At 40.0% G+C, this 18,651-nt stretch overlaps 4 protein-coding genes across 6 annotated transcripts in view; 1 reads left to right on the top strand and 3 right to left on the bottom strand.

The window, feature by feature from the left end:
- Positions 1–232: 232 nt before the first annotated feature.
- Positions 233–2,529, bottom strand: LOC114517649. Its single transcript, XM_028537434.1, has 3 exons — positions 2,362–2,529; positions 1,552–1,751; positions 233–1,407 (listed from the first exon to the last, which is right to left on the bottom strand). Exons 1-3 carry the CDS (start codon positions 2,527–2,529, stop codon positions 243–245), a joined length of 1,533 nt encoding a protein of 510 aa, XP_028393235.1. The 3' UTR covers positions 233–242.
- A 904-nt stretch (positions 2,530–3,433) lies between these two features.
- Positions 3,434–12,512, bottom strand: LOC114517491 (substance-P receptor-like). 3 transcript variants are annotated; one of them, XM_028537246.1, is made up of 3 exons: positions 7,047–7,274; positions 4,539–5,411; positions 4,334–4,452 (listed from the first exon to the last, which is right to left on the bottom strand). In XM_028537246.1, exons 2-3 carry the CDS (start codon positions 5,387–5,389, stop codon positions 4,422–4,424), a joined length of 882 nt encoding a protein of 293 aa, XP_028393047.1. In that variant the 5' UTR covers positions 5,390–5,411; positions 7,047–7,274; the 3' UTR covers positions 4,334–4,421. The 3 variants fall into 3 exon arrangements, with proteins under 3 accessions (XP_028393046.1, XP_028393045.1, XP_028393047.1); XM_028537245.1 differs by lacking the exon at positions 7,047–7,274 and adding an exon at positions 11,961–12,512 and having other exon boundaries at positions 3,434–5,411; XM_028537244.1 differs by having other exon boundaries at positions 3,434–5,411.
- LOC114517485 (F-box only protein 11-like) overlaps positions 9,349–18,651 on the top strand; it is a 24,131-nt gene continuing 14,828 nt past the window's right edge. The window contains exon 1 of the mRNA XM_028537224.1: positions 9,349–9,424. The gene's annotated coding sequence lies outside the window, so the exon portion shown is untranslated. The remainder of the gene's footprint in view (positions 9,425–18,651) is intronic.
- The window catches only part of LOC114517486 (villin-1-like), a 7,674-nt gene continuing 2,373 nt past the window's right edge, over positions 13,351–18,651 (bottom strand). The window contains exons 4-16 of the mRNA XM_028537225.1: positions 18,575–18,634; positions 18,366–18,443; positions 18,114–18,269; positions 17,900–18,010; positions 17,741–17,807; positions 17,216–17,342; positions 16,813–16,897; positions 16,443–16,686; positions 15,944–16,182; positions 15,051–15,767; positions 14,692–14,886; positions 14,439–14,525; positions 13,351–13,923 (exon numbers count right to left, since the gene is read on the bottom strand). Coding sequence (XP_028393026.1) covers positions 13,810–13,923; positions 14,439–14,525; positions 14,692–14,886; positions 15,051–15,767; positions 15,944–16,182; positions 16,443–16,686; positions 16,813–16,897; positions 17,216–17,342; positions 17,741–17,807; positions 17,900–18,010; positions 18,114–18,269; positions 18,366–18,443; positions 18,575–18,634 — 2,280 coding nt within the window. The 3' untranslated portion in view covers positions 13,351–13,809. The remainder of the gene's footprint in view (positions 13,924–14,438; positions 14,526–14,691; positions 14,887–15,050; positions 15,768–15,943; positions 16,183–16,442; positions 16,687–16,812; positions 16,898–17,215; positions 17,343–17,740; positions 17,808–17,899; positions 18,011–18,113; positions 18,270–18,365; positions 18,444–18,574; positions 18,635–18,651) is intronic.

Here is an 18,651-nt window from a genome sequence, read left to right as displayed (position 1 = left end):
TCCCACTCCCAGTTCTATTTTGATCTTGAATTTGGAGCCCCTATGAAAAGTTTTTAAAATAGGCTAAAAACGTTTTAACGGTGCTCGATTTTTCCAATTCATTTGACAATGAAAATATTCTATTTAGAATTAGAAACAAAATTGATTTGGTCGCATGATATAAAGATCGCATTTTGACTATTAGATCATTATATTAGCGCATGGTAATGACCAAGTGGGCTTTTTTCAACGCTTTTCAACGCTCACCCACAAAACTTTTCCATCGACTTTCGAATGTCTTGCATAACAGTTTTGTTCGTGAGCGCGTAGATGATTGGGTTAGCAAGCGCGTTCGTATACACCAGGAACATTGCAATGTTGTAGAACGTCATAGTCCGACAAGCTCCGACGAAACACGAGTGCGCTATGACGTATGGCATCCAAAGGATGAGAAACGAAAGCACCAATATCGTGCCTGTGCGCGCAATCTTGAACTCGTGTCGTATCGCTTTTTGCTTCTTCATGCGAGCTATGACGAGATCAGTGATCGCTTTGCATGAACGAGGTACTTGGAACAAACCGGAAAGCCTTCTTCTCTTTCCGTCTTTCTCTTTCGACGGACTTGCCTCCAGTGCGCTATCGAATGAAACATGCTTATTCCCAGCGGTTTTATGGCTTTCGTCCATTCCGAATGCGCTCGAATCATCGTCTGTGCAGGTGTCACGAGCAGAGCATGTTGCCTTTTCCGTCAATCCTTCCGTCTTAGAATCCGAGTGCGGCACATCTTTCTCTATCTCAAAGTTTTCCTCGCCTGTCACGTTGATGTATCGAATACGCGTCTGACTCGCATCGTCAATATTCGAGGTGCTTTTATTCTTCAAAGACGCACGGTCGCCATTTCTAGTGTCCACTGAATAACTCTTGTGATTCTTACCAGATTCCTCTCTTGTTAAACGCAGTTCGTTTGAAGAATTCGTTGGTAAATCCTGCTCCACCCTTGCATTTCCCGTTTTGTTCTTTTTTGACGATCCATTCTCTGTGAATTGCTGTTTACTTGTCGAGCCACAATTCAAAGAATTCCCCACAAATGCTTCCTTTGAGCTCTTTGTCATTTCTGAATGGGTTCTTGTCGTGCATTCCACAGGTAAATGATCACTCTCCACAGAAGTGTCTAAATCACTTTTCCCAATCTCATTCTTGAAATCTTCTGTAATTTTACAATCCGATATTTTTTCTTTGTTATCATATTCCGCGATGCCTCTTTTCGAGTCCTCTATTATTTTGAGCGCTGCTAGTCTATATTCGGTTTCCGAAGATGGATCTGTGCTGGCGTCTTCGAAATTACCCAGACTATTGCTGTCAAACGACGGGGCATCCTTCGAGCTCAGTGTCGACGTGGAACTCTTACTAATAAGCACACGTTTGTTTCTGAGCGTTAGAAAGATCCGTGTGTAAGTGATAAGCATTCCTACTATTGGAACTATAAACGCCACTGTTGTCATCGCTGCTGCGTAACCACAGCTGTTCCTCCAAGATGGTGAGCAGTGATTTGTTCCAGCGTGATATTTGTACCTGGCCTGACCGAATATTGGTACGACCGCCAACAGAAATGACAGAAAGTACACGCCGGCCAGCATTTTATAAGCGGTTCGGCGTGTCATCAGGGAACGGTGTCTGAGAGGTTTTACCACGGCCAGATATCGATCTATTGTTAAACACAGCAACGTGAAGATTTGGTCCATACATAGAAACACATTAGAAAAGCCATTGAACTAAAGAAAAATAGAAAATTTATCCTAGATTAGTTCTTAGACTGGTGACATTGTCAGGCGTGTAATGTTCATACTGAAATGTAGTATAAGGCCAGTTTTCCACCAGCGATAGGTTTGGCGCGAAGTGACATTTTACTTTTGTTTCAGAGCTCACAACTGCAACAATCTGGAACAAATTGCTCAAATACAAAGAAATAAAGTCGCTTTGCGCAAAAATATCGCTAATGGAAAAACGGCCTGAGAATATTTCATATCTTTGGAGAAGGTTTAAAAACATTTGCTCAACATTAAGACGTTATCTGTGGCGAAACTGGCTGCAACCTCGAACCCAGGATCATTCATCCGCGCCATTGGCTACAGAGGAACATCTGTACGAGGACTGGAGTGGGTAAAATATTGATCGTCAATTGCTAGCGAGGAACACCTATGGATAGTTCTTTGGAACCATCAACCGCAGTGATTGCATCCTGTGGGTCATGCAGTAACCTAACAGGGGACACCCTGGGGATAGTTTTATACAACCATATCCCGCGGCTCGGTACCATTTAATAGGGATTAGACAATGGAATTGTTAAAGTATACAGCAAATTATCTTAAAACTGCTAATTACTTGACAAAATCCATCGCCAAATATCCATTTCTGTTTCATCGCTGCGTGGATATTGAATGGCATTTGACAAACCATGAGAGCGCTGACCAAAGTTAAATTGAGAAGAAACAGCGTGACCACGTTTCGACGATGTCGTTTTCGCTTCAAAAGCACCAGAAATGTTTTCATATTGAGCAAAATTGCAACGAGACAGATAAGCGCCAAAAAGAACGCTTTAACGACTCGATGTTCGAATGTTTCCCGCAACAGAGTTGTGCAATTCGCCGACATATTCCTTTGAAATGTAATTTCTATACTGAAGCTACGAAACTTCGCCAAAATTCAGTAATAAAAGGCAAGCGAATCCTCAACCAAATGTTTCAGATACTAAAACCATGTTTAATACAGTATACGTGAGCATTGCAGTCGGACCAACTATAAAGTACTTGTGTCGCAACCTCTTTAATCAATCATGTTTACCGCAGCTTGTTTGCGGACTGTTAAAATGTTTTAGATCCGTATTTGCAATTGCAAACTACCCACTGTTCATTTTCGCCTGATGTGTACTCAGCTTTTTGTAGTAATCAAATGCACATCTAATCATTGCATGCGAGCTCCCACGGTGAAGAATCTCATCACTGATTTGTAAACCAAATTTGTATGAAATGCATGTTCATTGGTAATCATCAAGTAAAGATAAAGACTGAAAGCATTTGCGGTTTTCTAGCTCTCGTGAGAAATGCAAATTATGTTGAAATATTGGTCGATATGAGGTCACATCTCAAGTTTAATTAGCAAAATTTGTTTTATTTGTCACGAGAAGTATCAGTCTGTAGTATAAACTTGTTTGAGTTTCACTCAGAATTTCTCCCAACTTACATATATCTGAAAGAATTCCAGCGATTCTATATTCTAAAACCTTACAAATAAAAAACACAATTCAGTCTTTTGGATGATGGTTTTCAATGTCAATTGCAACCCTATAATTAAAGTCGATGAAAAATTAATTTTCATGAAATGTTCTTATTCAATTAAATTCAACAAATCAATGTTTTTATTATTCAAAATGTTTAAAACAACAAATTTACACATATGTTCCACTGTAAGCAAGCATCAGCGTATCTTTTAGCGAGGTGAAGCAAGCAAGCGATTGGGTTAGTCTTGACCAATCGGAATCGTCCATTTCTAGTCAAAAATGTAGTTATGAGTTTTACACATAGTTTTATTCAGTTTATTCATATCAAGCGTCGTCATTTTTTGCTATATTATTTTTTTATTTTTCAATATCAATTCACTATGACTATATAGAGACATATGCAGCGCACCAAATCTTCTTTTTGATAATAATGCCGCACTTGTTCGAATTCTGCTGCACTTTGTACATAACATACGGATATTGTTCTTATATCTCATTTTCTTTTACATATTTATTTATTATATACAAAAATTGCTTGCCTATTGCGGAAGAAATCTAGAGTGGAGCGAACCCTTTGTTTTTGAAATTAACATTGCTATTGATTGAAGTACCGCACGCTAATCACTTTTAAATGAATATTTGCTCATCATATCAACACCAGAACAGTTGGGTTAATTTCCAGGCAGGACAATTTCAAAATGATAGAGCTGCTTAAAAATGATAGACCATCCAGTATAATTGAGTTAGGTTTAGGCTGCATTCTGTATTATTATAACATTGGACTAATAGATGGTCCTTATTATAGAAAAATTTAGACATAATGGAACTAGCTACCCGGAATAAATCAAGTTCAGTTTCTTCTTGCAGTAACACTGGATCACCCAGAGGTGATCAACACTCTGGATTCCTAGGAAGAACAGTTCACAAGTGACAAGTTAGTTCGCATTGGCGCTCTAGATATCTTTAGTACATTTACACTTGCACAGTTGGCCCTCTTTTGTTATGATTCACGATTTTGTACATCCTAGGGACTCCATTCACAGCCAAACTGGCATCGTTTGGTTTTGACTTCTCGTTCCTACTCAGCGACGCAGGCTTTCCGTTCAAGCTTGCTTTCCTACCATACTGTCTCGGATATCCTCTACCTCCCTTACCACTACACTCCTTAAGGCAGGCTGCGAAACCGACCCGCATTTCTTTGGAGAAAACATAAAGGATTATGGGATTAATACAATGCTGTAGAAACAGCAGATGCAACACGATGAACATGGATATTACATACTGCGATGGATTTAACACCAAAACCTTCAACTCCTGCAGCAATCCAAACACTGTCAACGGTAAAACCGAGAACCAAAACGCTAGCACAATCACGACCATGAGTTTAACCGTCTTTGCGTTTTTCTCCAGCTGTCGCTTAAGTGCTTTTTGTTGATTTCCCGCGCCTTGCTCTTGGGCCCGCTGTTTTATCCGTTTCCGCTGACGAAACATAACCACTCCGACTCCAAGGTACGAGAGACCTGTGATTAAAACCGAAAGAAACAGGAATCCGGAGAGAACAAGAATCGATATTTTTCGTCCCTCCGGCGACCACACGGCCATGCAAACGTCGAAGCCGTTCCACGGATGCTTGCGTATCTTCATCACGAAACCCATGGGCAGAGGCACAACAAGGTAATCCACAAGCCATATCAACGCGATGGTCAGTTTGACTTTGTAAGATGAAAGATGAGGTTTGAATGGATACGCCGTGTGCACGAAACGATCTATGGCGATCGCCGTTAAAGTTATACACGAAACGTGAAGAAATAAATCTTTCAACGGGTTCAGGAATCTGCAGACGATCGCACCGAATGGCCAGTCGGTCACTTGTCCAATGACAGCAATCGGCATTGCGATGAGCAACGAGCCGAGATCGGCGATCGCCAGGTTCGCTATGAAATAATTACTTGAAGTTTTTAATCGCTTCGCGGTGCATATCGACGTGATGACCATGACGTTCCCCCATATTCCCAACACAAACACGAAGGCGAATATACTAAAACGGGCCACTTGAAGCTGGTCTAGAAGGTGCCGGAATTCCGGGTTCATAAACAACGGCAAACCGAACGACGTGTTGTTACCGGAGGACATCTTTTGACGCTCTAGTCTTGTCCTAGGAAGAAAAATCCTCAATTAACTATAGTCATATTGCCAGTATACATGGTTTATAGATTTCTTTTAATGTCCAACGCTGAGTAATTTTGCCACTTGTTGAAAGGTTACTGTCAGCTTAAAATGTTTTTTAGCTAATACGAAACAATCTCTTGGGGCCTCTATTCAACCCATTAGCCTAAATATTAGTATCATCTTAAACAAAAATAGTTACAAAAGTCATTAGCCAGCCCATCAGTTTCGGTTTTGCCTTCTGTTATACACGAGAGACTGAATCAAAGGCACACTCTCCATGTGACTGCTGAGATAATGGTCCGCTATATCGATTTTCTAAAAACACGCAAATGCTTGCGAACTTCTTATAGTGATATTAAATTGTTATATCCTTTCCGCACTTCCCCTCCCCCAGAATTGCTGTCTCAAAAACTATTTGTGACTTTGCGATTCAGACACAATTATGGTAGGCATACCGGACTATTCAACGCGTCTCTTTCATATACATATAGACAAAATAAACAACATGTGTTTTTACGACGCCTTTGTATGCATGCATTTATATATCTAAATATATCTTTATCTCTGTTGCTCAGCCCCCGAGAGTATCCTAAAGTAAACTTGTATGAAATTCATGGATATAGCATTGAGTCAATGAACAGATGAGGGTAGCTAATCTCTTCAAAATATCTATATTTTGTTGACTCAACATGACTGCATGTTGTGGGAAAAAGCGTGCATTCCATCACTGTATATATTAGATCAAATCAACGCATTTTGTTATACAATCGATATACTGTATAAAATTATGGATATTTGATCTATATTTGAATGTTCGGGAGTAAGGGAAACGGTGAAACGACAAACATGCTTGAAATTAATGCTTTACCTGCCATTTTGTGAGCATGAGAAACTAGTTGGTAAAATCGAAGATCATGCGCAGAAAAAGTACAGAATTATTGATAATTTTTCCCCCTATATACCAAACATGGGTTTTTGGATTGCACGAAGGTTGTAAAGAAGGAGTTTAGTAATGTTTTAAGATGTGGTCAGCTGGGCGTCAAACGGCCGCCACAGTTATTGCTTGAAATCTATAAAGCTACACGAATCTTTTAAGAAACTTTCCGAAATATACGTTTTATAAAACAAACTTATCTATAGCTGATATTGCCGTTCCATTTACGGTATAAAACAACTCTCACGTCGCATTTTCCGTTTCAAACAGTCGAGAAGCCGTGAAATGCTTGGTCTGATAAGACTGATATGAAAGCGTTATAGGAATTAAGTAATGCGACTCTGTCGTAAACCATACATTTTGCCTGGCTATTCATATTTCTTCTGCCTCGCTTGGGGATAACCGTTTTGCGCGTCATCGAGTTGGCTACATCGTAAATAGTAAATCGATTAATAAATCCCCTAGGCTTATAGCTTGAAGACACAGGATGTTTCAGATTTGCATTCTGTTCGACTCGTCTCGACTTTAAGTAAACCAACCCAGACGACATTAAAGTAAAGTGCGCATCAAAAGGGATCATTTATTAATATCATCACTTCTGGAATAAAGGACCCTCAACATCGATTTCCAAGTGTATATGAAAATGCATATAAATCATTATAAATTGGTCAAAACAAATTTACTCACAGAACACTCTTCAGTGGAGATAAGTTTAATATGCCCCCTGGTCTTCGCTATATAGGATGCGCTTTTTCTTAGTAAAGTCGCAAACAGTTTAAAACGGTCGACACTCGTGTCGCAATATTCATCTTGACATATCTCGGTGTAGATCTGGATTCGCTGTCCAAGACGCAGGTGAACGCACACTAGTCTTTTGGCATTTAGTGCAGATTGTGCAGTGCCTTCCAACCTTATTAAGTATAAACCCAAATCAGTAATTAATTAATGCTAACAGATGCGAAAATAATCACTGGCAGCCACTTCATAGGGTATTGAGTGATCGCATGTGCATGCAGATACGGCCTTATCGCGATCGACCTCGTATCTTTGTTGAGTGAAAATTGCGCAAGATTCAACAAATAATAGGATGATCTGTGGGTGCATGCCCGACTGTGGCATGAACGCGCGTGCATTTTTTTTAATTTTCAAAAGAATTTGCGGAATGGGACTTTTTGACGATCAAAAAAGATCACCATCTGTACTGCAGCATGCGTGTAGATAGTTTATATAAACTATATACCATGGAGAATTTACTGGATCCCAATTCCCAATCTAATGCAGAGCATTCTAATCAAGATTTCTCCATAAAGAATGTTTGAAAATTGGCTTCCTCGGGGTAAAGAAAGAAACTACTAGAAAGAAAGAAAGTTTACTTGAATTGAACCACAATTTTTTGCCATGCATCAATGTAGAGATTGGAGTGCAATCGCAATGATAAAAATTTTGAATATATTTTAGTAATCATAATTGCTTTGGATTACTACCTGTACCTTAGCTTAAATTAGGTCCTAATAAGGTCCTAATATAGTGTAACTTTTATTTTTTAGCCTTTAATCGCATTGCTGATCTCAGCCTTAACGCCTGCAGCAGTCGCTGTTTTTTGCTTCTTTCCCCATGTGTTTCTCTGCATAAAAAAGTTGAAATTCGCGTCTCGGGTTTTACTTGGTGAATATAACCATGCAATAAAGTAGGATGATAGAATATAGTTAAAGTGGGCTAGCATTCGTTCAACGTATTTGGTAGTATATAGCCAATGGTGTGGGTACATGGACCGTGGTAAGGGTTTGTAGGCGATGTGAATTGTCAATACCTTGAAGTTGAAACACCAGCAAACGAGCTAGCATACGGCTTTTGTATTTACGTGTATAGCTATGTATGGGCACTCAGAATACGCTTCCGGCATACCAAGTGGTCCTAAGACGAACCCATGAAACTCGATCTAACATTTTTATGTTTCTTCGCAATCAATTTTACGTGTCTTCCCCTTGCATATGAAAACCAGCACAATATGTCGCTATAAAGCAGCGTGAACGAAAAAGGTTTATGCACGTAGGTGTCTGATAAGCTTTATACGTTTATCTTGTTAAAGTGAATATCCTATAGACCCCGTACCGCTAAAAAAAACATACACTGCGTCGTTTTTGCAGACATCAATTTCACATCTGTCCTTAGATTGAACATTAAAAGTAAACACCAGCCGTGCCTGCGTGACTGAGCCGGACTAATGTATTTGTAAACAAGTATCTCGCCATATCAACTATCATCAAAATCCTGCGAAATATCATTTGGAAAATCTCTTTCTGCATGGGTGGCAACTTCTTTTTTAGGCAATAACTCCGAAATTACTGTCATGTTAATTAGTTATCAAAATTGCTGGGTAATGTTTACTCTGCGATTCTTAATTTTTCGAACATTCGAAGCCCTAAGGTCAGGTGTTTGACGTTTTATTACCAATAAACAGTACAAGCAAAACACTCTCGGAACATTACCAAAAAAGCGCATGTGTACAGCCTTATCATCGACGCCCAATATTCCATAGTGGTAAAGCACAGCTCCATAGTGGTAAAGCACAGGTCCATCAAGCCAGAACGCGTGCAGTTGCACGTGTAAATAACAATTTTAGAACCGATTGAGCCATTTTTGTTGACTAATTTTGTAACACTGCATGGACAATAATGGTCGATTGGTCGCTATAAGTCTCTTTTGCGAAGACAGGCGAACTTATAAAGTGCATTTTTTGAACGATGTATTTATACTTTTTAGATGCCCCTTAGAGGTCAATTAGTCCATGAGAACCTTCATGTTGCAAGTTTATCGTATTTCTCAATTACTCATAAATATAACTCATTGATATAATTCAGTTAAAATTGTTATCTTTTTTCTTCCCGGCATAGGTCCCAAAAGGTCTGAGTTCACGTCATCGAAGGCAACGTTAACGAGGAGAATGGGTCGAACGCCCAACCATTACTACATCTGCATGTACATTTGGACCAAAGTCGTCAAAGTGGTTGAAGCTAAGCAACGAAGTGGCCGGCTCCAAATATTGAGGATGTGTTTGTCCCCAGGTGAGTGGGCATATGTGGTAATTATAGGATAATGTGTGAACTCAGTGGAACTGGTGCGAATGACGCTATACACCCTAAGTTTAAGGTTTATCCACGCATAACACACGGCAGGATTTTCATTATTCGCTTCTGGAAGAGGAAGCTCTGCTTTCCGGCAACTTCTTGCATGCACTTAGTGGTATTTTACATCAAGTGTACGCAAATTCTTCAGGCTTGAAGTGGATCTCTGAGTAGAAAAACTATAAATAGTCGGAACTCGATCGGCACTGCCATCAGTGCCATGCGACCACCAGCGCCGCAAATATTGAACGTTCGCTTCGAATCTTCCCAGATAAAAACTGCGTTTTCTCCAGGCGTATATTACTTTCGAAAAAAATGAATATTTTTACGCAGTATGACCGGCGAAGTTTCCAACCGTTTCCCAACCGTTCGATAAAAGGGATAATAACTGAGAAATGCAATGATGTTGGCACCTGTGAAGCGTACACGCGATAAACAAACTTCAGTCAGTTGAGATATATGATAAGGTTCTCGGGTCAAAACGTCGAGTATGGTTTAGTTCCCTATTTAAGGCAGTTGACTTGTTATAAACTGCGTTTGATGAGAATTTATCAAAGATACAGTGCCATGCACGCTGTTCCCTAGACCCGGTCAAAGATGGGTTGGCCTGAGCACGGTATATATATATAAACACATTTGTTTACTTACTCTTCAAACCTTGCCAAAAAAACACTCAAAGGCTGAAAAGAATAACCGTTATACACATCGTAACAATAAGCAATACCTCACACATGCATGCACATGCCTATCCTTCTGATATACGGATATTGAAAGACGCGGAAAGATCATGATATATGTTAGCGTGGGAACATCTTGTCTCATCTAGTCTCGAGAGGCGTGGAATATCAGCTCAGTTCTGTAATTCCATGGCAGGCGATCATTTCTTGGCATTTCTATCATCGTGACACTTTCGCAAATGGATCGTCTATCGTCGCGTTATGACATAAAACGGTTTTCGACTATTTCATTTCTGACGTGATCACTAACAGTTCCTCCATTTAATTGACAAAAAACTATTTATGTTACATTATATGGGCGTTGAAGACAAATCGATGATTTATTTTTGCTATATTCCTTGAAAGATGGAACGGCGTCATTCTTGATTGTTCCCTTTTACTAACAATAGACGTACTGAATTAATCTCATATATCCTCTTTGAAAGACATTCTTTTGAAAGACAAGAATATAGGCTATTTCACCCATGGTCTTCGGACGAAAAGCCCTGTATCCAAGCAGCTAGTTGATACTGTATAAGTTGTATATATACATAGTACGAATTTTTTTGTAACAGATACCCTGAAGTGTGGACGTTAGAAACGATCCAATTCAACGTCGATCTTTATTACCGAAGCCCTGCCAACGCGAGGCTTGCTATAAACATTTATAGCAGACTATTGTAAATAACCATTGTCTGATTCCCAGCCCCTTACTGATGTTGGTAATTGTTACAAAGCCAGGAATTTAGCACATTGTGAAGTACGTATATGATGTGTCGGCATCAGCATTGCTCACAATTTTTCTACTCTTCTTGTTGACATGAGATACCATCTTAGATTACGAAAAAGAAGCTGCTCTCTTCAGCATTCGCACAATGAACGATAAAAGGAACCATAATAGCACTAATGTTTATCCGCACTTACGCTGTATACGACAGGGACCTTGCTTTGGTATAAGCCCCGGCCATCTATGATTGTCGGCAAACACCAGGTGATAAAACCAACATATCAGTATTAAAATCAGACTGTATCTTCATCATCATGTCAAATTGGATTATTTGAATGCACTCAATTGATTAAGGAGAACAAATATACTCACCGTGTCTCGTGATAAACAGTGGTAAACTATATATAGACGTGTGTTGTTAAACTAACACTGTTGATAATCATACACAACAACTGATGCTTCGTCTTAATGCCTTTTCTAACAGAATTCATCATTCTAAGCTTTCCCAAGGACAAAACATGCACAAACAACCCCCCGTATGATATGCTATTTTCCTTTAATGTAAAGGTTATTCCCTACTTATTAAACAAACATTCCAAATGATTCATGTACAATATGAAAACATGCAACTGATACAAGTGCCGATTGCAACATCTGCGTGTAATAACTCGTACGAAAGATGAATTATGGAACGTGGCTTTTTGCTTGTGTTCCAAGAAAAGCAATTGATTACAAACATATGCATGCACATGGAAAGTTCTAGCGCTATATAGGTAATATAGCCTATTGACCGAAATATATCGCACACGAATAACGAGGGGGCTTTCAGTACCGCGACGCCGCAGAAAAATTTGATAGTTTACTAAGTTTTTCAGTCTGAAATCGCAATACCACGTACCAATAGACTTCCCCTATCGTTACACCCCAATATTTCAAGAGGAATATGCGAATACCGTATGAAAAATAAAAAGCTAATCCCCTCAAATCCAATGCTATACAAACCGACAAGTAAGTAATTTTACCAAGATCTTACCATGAAATTCGACGTCAATTCAACCTCCACCAATTTTGCCCGTTTCACAAAAGCTTGTCGAATGGTTCATTCACTTTCATAAACTGTTGTAGTCTTCAGTCTGCCTATCAGATGCATACGGTTCGTTATTTTACACCACTATAACGCACACAATATGTCCTCCCGTCAGTCTGATGTCTCGCCGCAAGATTCATGCTGAGGTTCTTTCAACACGAACACAAAGCTTTTTGGAGATGGCATCTCAATTTGCACGTCACGACTGCTTCAACGTGCGCCACCGTATCTCTGTAAAACCGCAGGTAGGATATATTTTCAGGAGGGAATTGTGCCAAAATGAGTCGCCGTAAATTCCAAATAGCACGGTCACGATTGGGTCAGGTTTCGCTCTTCAATGGCAGGTTATCGCGTGATCTCATCCCTTGTTTCATTACGAGTCTTGTTATCAAAGTTTTGGCATAGTTATTTGACATTGGGCGTTCCACCTTCCACCCACATATTCCTGTTTGGGGTTATCACAAAGCTGCCTGAGTATTAAATGCAGACGTTATTCATCTTTATTAAATATATCGGTATCTCTCTAAATATACATGTGATGTTGCCCAGAAGGCTGTAGAGAGAGCACAATTATACATCTAAAATCTACACCAGTTCCTGATCCTAATCTTGCAACAAGTTTACATATGTTGTTCATTGTAATGTTTAATTCACTCTCAGAAAAACGTGATGTTTCTGTGAGACATCCCTGTCACCATATTATCTTTAATAAACGATGTTACGATGGTTCACCTTCTGATGTAGTAAAGAATTGACTAAATGATTTTGCAACAAAGCCTTGAACAATAAAGGTTTCGGCTTTTTATAGAACTCCTTGGTGGTACCTTTGTCCTTTTTGATTTATGGTTAACTTCAGGGGTTCAGACGTTGAAAAGAATGAAGAATATGTCTGTTTTTGCTACAATTAAGTAGATGTGTTTTTTTTTAATCTGGACATGCATGCATAGCCTACAGGCATAGCAGCTGTATCTCCATGCAGAAAAACTAATGTTTTAAAGAACTCCGTCTTATATATCTCGCACAAGCATACCAATTGCCTTGAATGTGGGCTACCTTTAGAATCGAAGAAATAAAACGATGAATGCACTTGCCGCTTGGTCGCTTGAAATATAGGCTACTTTGTATATTACTACTACTGTCTGATCAAGATGGCCTAGTTTTTAAATAGAACGATATCACTGGACATTGTTTGTGGCGGTGTTTTGCGTTATAACTTTAGTTTATCTGATTCAGATGCTCTGAAAAAACAATTGCTACAGGTAATTAAACCCTAAATGTTCTCGAATAGGTCATATCGTATATAACTTTAACATCGTTTATCTTGGAATGACGTACGCAAAAATCAAAATACATATATTTCAAAATAACACAACACGAAAATTGAACAGCAAATGCATACTTGATTGAGAATAAGAGTATTACAAGCGTGGATTTGTGGACAACCACCACACACAGCGAATATGTTAACAAAAAATACGTAGAATAAATTGAAAATTATATCCATCTAGTTCTTAAAGTATATCATTTCGAGATTAGAAACTAATAATACGGATAGTTATTATAAAGATGAGTTATCATTGCATGCAGAAAGAACTGCTATGCGTTTGAAAAGAATGTAGAGAAATGCTGTATTTTGTAAGTGCATGATTTTGCTACGAATAATTATCTACAACCAGTCTATCGCTATAAAGTCGCCAAATTTATATGAACCAAACAAAATCGCAAAAAAATTCAAACCTAACAACAATATATTATATGCTAGTTACACCAACATTGTTTATTTTCAGACCAACACTTAGAATAAGCCAACGCTCTTCTTGGCATTACCTTGCTTCCAGGCTGAGAGTTTGCTGAATGCTTCAATCGTCATATTAAAAACACTTTCAAACTCTGCTTCGTTTAGGAAACGCTAAAATAGAAATGAAATGGGATGTTAAAGGTAAAAGCTGTAAAGTTGGAATTTACCATACAAGTGTCTGGGCGAGGGAGGTGCTTGATTCTTTATCCTTTTTACTCCACGCATATCCTGTAGTGTTCAGAGTTCAATATTCCTTATCTTAATCCCATTTTAATCTTGATTCTAATGACTCCTTCACCCCGTTAATCTGTATATCTACCGCTAATCCCTCTTACTGAAGCTAATCCCGGCTAACACAACTCATGTCTTCATTCTTCCAAATATGTTGTAGAGATGGTACTCGGACGTGTGTGTGTGTGTGTGTGTGGGCATGTGTGTGAGGTGTGGGGTGGTGGTGTTGTGGGTGGGATGGTGTTGTGGTGGTGGTGAGGTGGTGGGTTTGAGGGATGGTGGTTTGGTGGGGCGTTGGTGGGGTGGATGGTGGTTGGTGGTGGTGGTGTGGTGGTGGTGTGGTGGTGGTGTGGTGGGGTGTGTGCAATGGAAACAATATAGTATTTCGTTTTTACCTCTTTATGACATGGATCAACACCTTCAGGTGGTGGATTTTGCTGCAATTCTGCCAACGAGTATTTCTTGTTATAGACGTTGAGGGCCTACGAGTAAAGAAAATATACATGAATAGTTAGTTATTGGATTGTATCAACCAAAACCTTCCATGATCTACAGCTTATAAGCTGTACTCTTCCATCTTTTGTGAACTCAAAGTAAACACGATTAACCAAGAAACCTTCGTGACTACAGATTGACATACAGACATACCTCGTCAACTGTGGTAACTCCAGTTCCACCACTGAGCTCTTGTTTCAGTTGTTCAAAGCTCTTGCCCTGTGCTGCCCTATCAGCGCTCCAAGAGGGGAACCAGCTCGTGAAGCCGATGGGTTCGTGGCCCTGTTTCACGACCAGCATATTCACTTTTCCTGACGGACGACCATCGTTACAAGTGTCGACATATTTCTACAGATAAAAATTTTTACGGACTTTAAACAAGGAGGAATTTTGTTATATCCTCTGGTATACATTCTCGTGCAAGACGCGGTGAAATAACTCGTAGTGGAAGTCCACTAGGTAAGTGAACTTCGCTGAATATATTTATATAAATTTCAGTGATAACCATGTACCTGCAAAGTCAGCAAACCTTCCTTCTTTTCAACGGCATTGCAGTCTTTGCCAAGCCAAAGGAAAGCTTCCCTAAACGTATCTAAAATCATAACATCATCTTCTTCAAGATCGTTCTGAGTGAAGTCAAACACTTCTTCGGCGTAGAAATATCCTTTATCGTTCGAGCAATGGAAGAGCCTAGGCGGACGGGCATCCATCGTGTTATCCTCCTTGGGCGAGGACACGTACTCCTTTTTACCCCCCAATGCGTCCCAGAATCCTTGAGGTTCCTGGCCTTCCATAACGAGCTCGTATCGCTTCGCCGATTCCGAGATCATCTGTGTCGCCGCTTTCGCGTACTCTCGTTCATCGCCACTCGCGCGTTTCCCGCACCACACGAAAGATCCACGCGGGGTCACCAAGATGAATGCGTCGTTGCTATTCAAAGACGTCGCGGTCAAATCGACTTGTATACATCTTACGTTCCATTCGTTCGTCCCGCGCACTTTATACAAATGAACTGTGCCGCCTTGTTCTTCAGCTTCGCTTACCGTCGCTGCGCCCTTTGATCTACCGCCACGTTTCACGATCATCTTGCCTTTGAGCATGCGCAGGAAGTGCTCAGGCTCTTGACCTTGAACCACACGCTGTTGTACGGGCTCTCCACCAAACTTGTCGTCCAGTTTCGTGCTCAGCAACGCTGCAGCTCCTTGCTCGTCCTGTGTGCTCTCAAGACCCTGGCGAAAAGAAGTACTTTGTGTAGCACTTGTCTTCGTGTCTCATCAACTTGGGGTGTTTGATCAATCTCCCCCCGTGCAGTTCCTCACTCGGCTCCAACCCAGAACCAAACCCAACCCAGAACCAAACCCAACCCACACCCAAGTATCTTACTCCATAAAAGAGATTGACTTACCAGCCAATAGTAGATAATGAATTTATCGTTTTGCTTGCCGTATGTATACAAAACGACATAACTGTCTCCTTGAAAGAATATACCATATCTGCTTTTAGGCCAGTCAACCAATTCGTAATCTTCAACCCTCCATATTTGCACGCTTCCGCGGGCATCGTCCGGCATGTGTTGCTCCTCGCGGTGACTTGTGTGCATAGATTTCACATCAAACGTCTTCACTTCCTTGCTGGCAACACGGCCTGGGTAAAACACAGGTATTAATCGCATTTAGTACAGTTTGTGTTTGATAAGCATCGCAAGTGGATAGCGCAGGTCATACAGGGTCAATTTGATCTTCACAAGTATGCAAGTGCAAGCCATTTATGGTCCTATCATCCAGCAGTGATCGGTCTTTCACATTGCGAGAAATGATTCCATTGACACTTCAAGAATAATGACCTCTGTTTTCCATGAGATCTTAGCTAAGATTTTTCATGTGTAAAACTACAGGAGCACTTACCACTTGTCCCACTTGGACTGGGAAGGTTCTTTGCTACATTGTAGTTCCATTTTGCGAACGCTGATTTAAACAACGGAGTCTCGGCACCCTCAATAACACGTGTGACCGGAGTCCAATCAGCGTGTCCCTTCGCAGCAAGGAACCCCTCTGCCTTTACCATTGAGCTCGCTCTTTCATCACGAGTTGCCTGCTTTCCAACCCAAACAAACACACCACTTGCTCCAGTGTCAACGATGAAACAATCCTGAAGAATTAGTGCAGTCATGTTGTTACGTGGGGATTGAAGACAGTATCCAAAATATTTGTACCGTTTGATATATATTCACACGAAGTCGTGTTAACGGGATGTAAAGCTTTCTTTAGTCTTTACCTTTGTGTCCAACATTTTCTGTTCCAGTGGAGCATTGGAGACTTTAGACATAACTACTTTGCCATCGCCACTGAAATCTGTTACCCTTTAATTGGAAAGACGTTAAATATATACTACTTAATACCACTCAATTCATATAGTCTTTAACCGAACTCATCTCAGTCAACTATGCCACATGTATATCGAAAAAAGCGGGTCGAATTTGTACAATTTTATACCTAATAAAGCCCATCCTGCTTATCATGATAGCAGAGCTAATGATCTGGCCTAGTAAAACTATCCTAGCTATTCATTATGCGGTATACACGCTAAACTAAGTGTTGGACGTTTTTTGAATGGATTCCATCCATGTTCCTCTGAGTTCTCATCGTTCCCGCTAAAAACAAAATGTCGTTGTTTTTACCTGTACAGACCAACAGACGCAACCTCTGCAGCTTTATCCGATCCCCCTTCCTTCGCATCTTTCACGTCACCAGGGTTACCAACTATTTCAAAGAACTTGTGTGCAGTTGGCGAGTCTTCACCAGATTCTAGTGTGAAGAAGATTTCAGTTTAAGATACATCATTAGAAATCGCTTTATGGAAGTAGAGTATATGGACAGATTTATCGAATCAAATATCTTGTTTTACTAATACTGGTGAAGCTACTCGATGTAACCTTGGCTTTGATACAGAGCTCTTGGCTCTCCACTTTTACACTGTACTAAACGAACTGTACTAAAGGAACCCTTCCTATGCTTCAAAGGTAATGAACTGAGAGGCGGTATATTTTACCTCTCATGAACAGATTTATAGTGAGAAACTGAACGTTTCCACACACAAAAGAAAACGCTACACTGCTCGTCAAGGAACGGTATATGCTGACTGGAACATGTACGTAAACGAATAACTTTTTCTCGTGGAGTCAAATATAGTATTGCAATCTTACCAACAAAGAAAAGCGAGCCTCTTCCCGCTCGTTCGTCATCTCTGATTTGTCTCATAACTTCAGCAGCCTGCAAAGTAGCAAAGGTATAGCCAGAGTTTAGAAAACTTCGAAAAGGTCGGACAAGAGCATTTTCAAGAAGAAGTCATTGTTAAAAGTCACCTTAATTCTCTCGCGACGGCTCGCTTGCTTTCCAGCCCACATGATCATTTCAGCTCCAATATCCAGGATGAAACAATCTCCATCGTTCATGGACGAAGCTGCAAATGGTACCTGAAAAGAATATATCACATATTATCAGATGAGAAAAACTAGCTTGTCAAAATTAAAACGGGCGATGAATGAGGAGTGTTTAACAATGTTCTCAATACTAAACTGTAAAAACTCTTGGATTGAAACCGCCTTTCACTTGCAGTAATCTTTGAATGTTTTCTTTTTCCACTTTCTTGAAGCCTGTTGCTACTCCACCCTCCATGTACTGAATACCAGACTTGAAATAGGACAAGAATTTCTTGCTTTCGTGCTCCTGTACCTACGCACGTTTATGCAAACGAGTTATTAGTTGACATGTTACCTACTTGTAGTTAAATGATGGACACGAAAGTACACAAAAACGTTAATACCATACCTCTCTGTATTGGACGGGAGCCCCACCAAGACAATCATCAAGCTCTACAGATTTGATTGCTGCTGTGCCAGCTTCATCCTGTGAAATTGTAAATAACACCAATTGTTTCTTCTTTCTGTCATAGACAATGTTACTGGTGGGAAGTAAGATACTGTGCTTCATCATTCAAACTCGTACAGAAACGTGGAGTGAATATATTTTCTTCATACCCGTGATGTTTCTTTTCCTAGCCAAAAATGAACATTTTCTTCACCAGATCTTTTGTTTTTCTAAGCGGAAGAAATAA

Source organism: Dendronephthya gigantea, unplaced genomic scaffold (assembly GCF_004324835.1).
Source record: "Dendronephthya gigantea isolate DGI-Jeju-01 unplaced genomic scaffold, DenGig_1.0 000009F, whole genome shotgun sequence".
Lineage (NCBI taxonomy): Eukaryota > Metazoa > Cnidaria > Anthozoa > Malacalcyonacea > Nephtheidae > Dendronephthya > Dendronephthya gigantea.
The sequence above is the reverse complement of the archived record's forward strand: the minus strand, read 5'-3'. Positions and strand labels throughout refer to the sequence as shown.